General features: G+C 40.2%; 1 protein-coding gene across 1 annotated transcript; it reads left to right on the top strand.

The window, feature by feature from the left end:
• The first annotated feature begins 99 nt into the window (after positions 1–99).
• Positions 100–6022, top strand: F3 (coagulation factor III (thromboplastin, tissue factor)). Its single transcript, XM_009333866.1, has 6 exons — positions 100–364; positions 808–922; positions 3011–3195; positions 3603–3784; positions 3910–4069; positions 5238–6022. The coding sequence occupies exons 1-6, from the start codon at positions 100–102 to the stop codon at positions 5375–5377; spliced, it is 1047 nt and encodes a 348-aa protein (XP_009332141.1). The 3' UTR covers positions 5378–6022.
• The last annotated feature ends 1221 nt before the right edge of the window (positions 6023–7243 follow it).

Here is a 7243-nt window from a genome sequence, read left to right on the forward strand (position 1 = left end):
GGGTTATCCTAATGCCCACAGCCGCGTCGGTGCTGGGGAGCAGGGGGGTGTCTCGGGAGGCGGCAGTTGCACGCGGCTGCTGACCTGCTGTAAGAAGGAATGATCCGCGAGGTTTCTTTCCCTCGTCCCCAGTTCCGAGCTTGTCGGAGAGGCAGAGGAGGTGGTATTCAGGAAATAATTAGGATATCGCTCAGTGCAACCCTTGATTTCCAGAGGTTCCAGAGATTGCGGGGGGTTTTCCGCTCCAGCTTCCTCCCGGGCAGTTCCCCAAAGCAGTCGTGGCGTCCGCCGGGGCGGCGGGCTCGCAGGTCACCGCGGCCTCCCTTCCGCTTGTCAGGGGGTAGCCGTCCTCAGATGCGAGCGTGTAGGGCACCCACTGATTTTTAAAGACTTTATCTTCCCAAAATAAATAAGTGGGGAAGCTAACGCCTTCTGCAGCAGATACAGCCAGGAATGATTTTGAACTACACCGCATTTATTCGGTGCTTGGACGTTCTCATGAGTATCTTCAAGCTTTTGTAGCTTCTTCAGAGGTCTTGGATCAAAAAGGACACGTTAGACAGAACTCCAAATAAGTTACCTCGCCAACCTAGGAGTTACAAGCGGGAAAATAATTTTCTTCTTGTGTTTCTCGGTTCTGCCAGGACACATTCCTGAGCCCAGAGGGCAGGACCGAGCCTTTCGCCCCCCGAAAGAACTTTTCCAAGTAGCAATTAACAGCAACTGATTCATTTAACTAAACGGTGACTGCAGGGGCCCAGGAATTACATACAATATGACTGATGGCACTCTTTTCTGTATTTAAAGGCAACCCAGAACTACCAACAGCAGTTAATATAACTTGGTCTTCAATCAATTTTAAAACTATACTACAGTGGCAACCAAAACCATCAGGTTACCTCTATACAGTAGAAATACACGGGTAAGTAGATAACACCAAAGTGTGCCCATTAATGGCAACTGAAGAAGATGCAAACAGAGTGTGTTTGAATGTGTCTGAGACTGACTGTAACAGGAAAAGAGCCCGCACGTGAGGATTTAGGAAAATTGCCAACCCAGCTGTTAATGCTTCTTTACATCCACCTATAAGAATATCTGATTCAAGCTTCTGGTTTTGCCCGCTTCAGAAACAGAGAGTTGAGCTTTAGATCAGTGTTCCAGTTCTGGGGTTCGGTGCAGGCCAGCTGCACTGGAGATCGAGGCCGAGACACTTTGAAGAAGTTGACACTCAGCCTGACATACCATGTATTAGGTGGAACTTCACCTTTTTACGTCTGTCAAGGTGTCTGGGACCGAGTCTTTTGTCTTTAGTCTTGGGAGGTGTCTGATAAGTAGTCTGCATTTTATTCTAATCGGTGAATCACAGTAGATGAATAATGTGTCTTGCTGGGTAATACTAAAAATTACCTTTGTTCGTCTACCTCTGTCGAGACTTCTTCTGTCATCATGTTTTATGTAAGCTATGAGGTATTGTGGACATAAAAAGTAGCCAGCTTATGTGAAGAGTCTAAGACCTCTTTCAGTACTGCACAAAAACTTCCATGAAGTTCGGTAATAAATCTGTGCTGTTCTTAGCTCCCGTATTAACTCATAGACCATTATTAAACATGCCCTGAAGGGAAACTGCATCATCAGCTCTCCTACCTATTAATGAAAATACGGTACTGTAGTCTCTTCTGTCTGTAAAAGCGGCCTAGAAATGAGAGCTCTTTCATGACTACTGGATGAAATACCAGTGCAATGGCTTAATCTGCTCTTTCATTCTTTAAGGGAGTGATTAAATTAATAGACTTAAAAATACACCCTAGCAGAATGAATTTTATTACATTTACGAATCTGGAGTTTCTTTCCAGCCATTTGTGCTTGCAAAAAATGGAAGTCTGTTTGCCCACGATTCAGTATAGAGTCAGGTGTAGTTCTGATACGGAGACGCTTCTTTAGACAAGTTGCTCTTATGGATGAAGTGTGCTTAAATGTTTGCTTTCTTACTAAGTACATTTACGGAGTACGTTTGTTTGATCACAAAGTTCAAATCTCCTCTGTCCCTTTTGAAGGCACCTCTAGGACACTGTCACTAACTGGTCTGTGACACCACAAGAAAGCTGGTGAAGTGAGAAGGGAGTTCAGGCGACTCTTAAATAAAACTTGACCTGCTTGGAGGAAAACTCCCATGTTAATATCCAAACAGTCGGCACTCTTGCTCTTTCGGCTGAGATCACACAATTTTTCTTTTCCTTAGTTCACCAGCAAAAACAGGGAAAAGAATTGAAGCAGTAATATCTAACCTGTTTTTCCATTCCTTCTTATTAGGAAGGAAAATGGGGAACTAACACTTTCTTCCTGGTTTCATTATTATTTGTCAAGTAAATGGACCGGCTTTCTATCATTTAAAAATCAAGAGAAGTGCACGGATCGTGCTTTTTGTCAACATTTTTTAATTGTAATTCTGCAACGAAAATTGCTGCTACTGTCTGGTTCTTAGTGACATTTGCACCTGCATAGATGCAAAAACAAGTGACATATATGAGGAGACGACGTTGTCACATTAAACAGTTAATATTGGTGTCAACAGAGCTTCCCAGGACAACTGATGTTTCTTAAGGCAATAGTTTTCAGATGCATCACTTTCAAAGTGATTTATGCATCTTACGGTTTTTTAAATAAGTCAACTGCAGAAAAATCCAAGATCAGAACTACTTGTGGTTTCCATTCAGTTCATATAAAAGATTGAATTTTTAATTCATATACGTATCCAATAACATATTTCTATAATTAATAGGGGTCATATTTGATTTCCTTGATTCTACTTTGAATTGTGAAATACAGCTGTACAGGATAGTGTTTTTTGAGGGTTTTTTCTTCTCCTGTTCAGCCTAGTGCACCTGCAAGACTATTCTGCTGGATGAGGGAAATCTATACAGTTTGAAGGGGGAAGAAATGTTCTTTAACATATCTAAATATGTAAAAGTCTGGTTGGAAAGTGTTGACGCTTCTTTCTTGCTCTTTTCAGACAGACAACTGACACCAAAAAAAAATGCATATTGGCAGCAGAAACAGAGTGCGATGTTACTGATGTGCTCAGGAACGTAAAAGAGACCTATACAGCACACGTACTGTCTGTAACGTCCTCGGGGACGGATAACTTCGAAGAACCACCTTTTGCAGTCTCTGAAAAATTTACACCTTATAGTCGGAGTAAGTCGGATTGCCGATTAAATCTTACCATAAACTTCCTTTCAAGATTACTTCCATTGACTTAAACAAGGTTTAGATTGGGCCTAAAGGTTTCTCCTATAGATTCTTACAGTAGCCATACTGATATCTGAGAAGACGACATTCAGGCATAAAGCTTTCCCTGTTGTAGGGGAGTGTGTAAGATTTTAGTTACCATCTGTGTCTCACTGCAACGAGTAGACCATTTTATTAACATTGTGTACTAGATGAAGATATTTGTTAATAATTCAGGATTTCACTGTATTACTTTGGCTCTGTAAACTTATAATAGATTTGAGGAGGGAAGGGAGTGGAGGGAGGAAGAAAAAAAGAGCATGTTGTGTAGAAAAGATTATGTCAATTTTTTAATTCTAAAAATGCTTGTTTAGCTGTTCTCGGAAAACCGGAGATACAGAATTACATGCAGAAAGGTTCCAAACTGAATGTTGTGTTCCAAGATCCACTTACACCATATACCTTTCCTAATGGAAGCTTTCAAAGTGTTCGAGATATTTTCCAAGATGACCTGGAATACAAACTCTATTACTGGAAAGATCAAAGTTCTGGAAAGGTAAGGTCTGACTCTACTTTTTACATATTCTGTAGCTGGATTATAGCTACACAATTTCCGTGCTACCTTCAGAGCTAACACTTTTGCAGAGAACACTTTCTTGAAGTATTTTCTTGCCTTTACAGAAAGCTGCAACAACAAAAAGCCATAAATTTGAAGTAAGCGTTGACAGCACAAAGAACTATTGCTTCTACATACAGGGAGTCATTCCCTCCCGCAGCGAAAACCATGTTGGTCAAGAAAGCATGGTGCTTTGTACCAGCGTAGGAAGAACCATCTTAGATGGTAGGTGCCTGGTGAAGTTCGTCATACCGTCTAGAGCATTCTAACAAAAAGACACTTCAATTCTGAGTGTATTTTTATACCTCTTTAAATTATGATGCTTCTTATAGAATAAACTATTTACTGTATAAGTGAGAGGACACAGACTGAACATGGAAAGTCATGGGAAGAACTCACGTTAAGTAAGAGTTCACCTTCTTTATCTAGTTGGAGTTGGTTTTAGGGTTTTGCTGAACTGTTTTGATTAGTTTTAAATTGTCTGAGTTGATGACTGGTCACTGAGGTTTCAGATCTCATCCCTAGCCTTCAGCTTCGCTTTTTTTTTCCCTCAGATCCTTCCAATAACTGGTCCCATAGTAAGTGCTTGAAGGATTAGCTCTAAAACAGAGGAGTGCTGGAAACCTGTATATCCATTGACTTGCAGTTTGAACTGAACTTTAGTTATTATCTCAGAAGCAGATGAGACTAAGACTTTTACTGTTACATTACAAGGTCAGAGGTGGCAGAGTGACTTCTTTACTGGTAAATAAGTTCGTGAGTGGTCAGTGAATCAGCCAGCCCAATTCCAGACAAACAATCTGAATAACACTTTCTTCAATATAAAGCCGTCGATATTTATTAAATAATATCACATTGCTGTACTGTATCTTTCTTCTCCACCAGATAAGAATATTTGCACTCTAAGTGGAAAAGCTCTTCTAAAATTGGCAAATTAACTCTCTCAAATTAACTTTCTTATCTAGATATATATTTTTGTTTATCACAATAGTTGAATTCGAGTAAATTACAACTTGAATAGAAATCTCTTCTGTTGGTGTTTTCTAGCTTCTAACCTAGAATAAATTTCCACTTGGACTTAGTTTCACAGAAATAACGCAGGGGTAGGGGGAATGGTTTGATTTATTCTTGTGGTGGTAGCATGGTATTTTAGTGCACTAACTAAACTACGTTAAAACCTAGTGTGAGCCAGGTGAAATAAAGCTTTACCTCGGTTCAACAAATTCACATTAAAATGAATTCAGTTCACACTGAGGTGGTCACTCCACTTCTGTGATACTGTAAAATACAGAAAGCATTTTTTAGTTCAGTGCAGTAGGTTCTAAGGGTTTGTAGCACTGTGACATTATGGCTTCTGATAACTGAATCTCGGATTTTTTTTCATCCCCTACAGAATATGGAGCAGAAGTCTTTATCATCGCAGCGGTGATAGCAATTGCGATCATCACTCTTGCCATTGTCCTATCAGTGATCCTGTGTAAACGCAAGAAAGCAAAAGCTGCAAGAGAAAAGGAACCGCTTAATGGTGTCTAAGGAAAAACTACTGTGGACACTAGTGGCAGTTCCAAAGGAAAAAAAAAAAGCAAACCACAGCAAAAACCATAAATTGGGTAATGGGGTGGAGCCTTCTAGCCTTTCTGATACAGGAATTCCGGAGCCCAAAATATATCTGGATTCAAAAATCCGTTAGACAGTCACAGATGAAAAATCCAGGTATCAGGAAGCCCCTGCGTCACTGGGGGCCAGAGGCTGGGAGAGTATTCTGGTGATCTGTTCCAGTAGCCTAACCCTGCTCATATACTCTTCCCGAGCTCCTTCTATTGTCCTGTCTGAAACAGGATTCTGAACTAGATGGACCTTTGGCTCAGCCAGGTACAGCCATTCTGAAAGCATGGCCTTACTGAGCCAGAAGATTTATGGTACTTGTGAGGGGAAAAAAACACTACTCTTGACGAATATGTGTCCTTTACCCAAGTAAAAGGAACATCTTTCTGTTTCTATGAAACAAAACCTGTATTTAGCTGACTTCTTTTTAACATTATTAACTGGTGAAATGATCTGTTAGTTCAGACGTGACAAAGATGCTACGATTATTTCTGCACTTCTTGGATAAAATTAACTTGGTCTATTTCTCTTCAGATATAGACAGTCAAAGGCAAACAAACTGAAACTACTGTACTGGCGACTTGTAAGGAACACTCTTGCAGTAGGTAGCTGCTATCCATCTGGAAAGCGTATCGGCTTTACACCACACCTAGAGTTATACCGACAGGGTAGTGTGATGGTTCCAAGTAAGTGTTAGAACAAATACTTTGCAGTTTTTGAGTCAGTAGTAACTCACTTCATGCAAGCACTGAGTAGGTAGCAGTATTTACTGCATGTTGAACATTATTTTTAATTAAACAGTTGGTGAATGAATAGTTTATGTGGTATAGATTCAAATCATCTTGGTGAAGATTCAAATCATCTTGGTGATGGGATTTGGAGGTACCTGTTGCTTTGACTATTTTAATATTTATTTTATAAATGAGAATCTAATTTTTATACTGGTGATATCTGTATTTATGATGGTAATTTATACTTTTCTAGTGAAATAAAGGTGACTGGGAAAATAAGGCTTCCTTTTCCTTTTTTAAATGAAGTACAGCATTCTTTCCAGAACTAAATTAAAAATACATTTAGGAAACATCTTGCGACAGCAGTGTAGGCAAGCTGCCAGAAGTCTAAGCAGGACTCTGCAAAATAGACTAACCAGGGCACCTGCTACCCGTGAGGATAAAACTGTGAGATGCCGCAGTTCACGAACTGATGAAGGTTTTGAAGAGTCCCGAGCTGCTTTTCAGCTGTCCGCTTACGTGAGCGGTTATTCAGTGTTTGCATGCACAGCTTCCCATTCTAATGGCAAGTATAGTAGACGTCTCTGGATGTATCACGTAGGGATCCCCACAGCGGTGCCTGTGCTGCTTGTGGTACTGACGTTCATTCAAGGCATTACGGGGCCTGGCCCAGAGATGAGAACTGCTGTAACTAATGCTGGTACCTGCTGCTGCTGCTGACGATGGTGATAGGCACAAAAAAACAAACCAAACCAAACAATCGAGGGAATGGGAGAAAAAAAAATGTGTCTTGTAGTTGGCACTAATTGGCTGTATATCTCAAAGCTTTATACGTGTCTTGAAAGAAGATGTCCATTGTATTTATGAGAAGGAATAACATCATATAAAATTAATATCCCAATCGACCAATTTTTACAGAATTGTATTTTATGTTTTACTGTATTATAGATACCTTCTTTGTATGGATTAAGACTCCTGTGAACGTGTGAGTGTGGTTTACGGGGGTTTTCCTTGTTCTTTAATTCCCTTTTTTACAGAGGGAAGAAAACAACCATCACTATCC

This window comes from Pygoscelis adeliae, unplaced genomic scaffold (genome assembly GCF_000699105.1).
Source record: "Pygoscelis adeliae isolate BGI_AS28 unplaced genomic scaffold, ASM69910v1 Scaffold10, whole genome shotgun sequence".
NCBI classification, from domain to species: domain Eukaryota; kingdom Metazoa; phylum Chordata; class Aves; order Sphenisciformes; family Spheniscidae; genus Pygoscelis; species Pygoscelis adeliae.

Excerpts from the sequence above, each read along its gene's own strand:
- F3 (XM_009333866.1), top strand. The coding sequence starts at position 100 with ATGATCCGCGAGGTTTCTTTCCCTCGTCCCCAGTTCCGAGCTTGTCGG. Across the intron at positions 365-807 it reads CCGTCCTCAGATGCGAGCGT|GCAACCCAGAACTACCAACA; the intron begins GTAGGGCACCCA and ends CTGTATTTAAAG. Across the intron at positions 3,196-3,602 it reads ATTTACACCTTATAGTCGGA|CTGTTCTCGGAAAACCGGAG; the intron begins GTAAGTCGGATT and ends ATGCTTGTTTAG.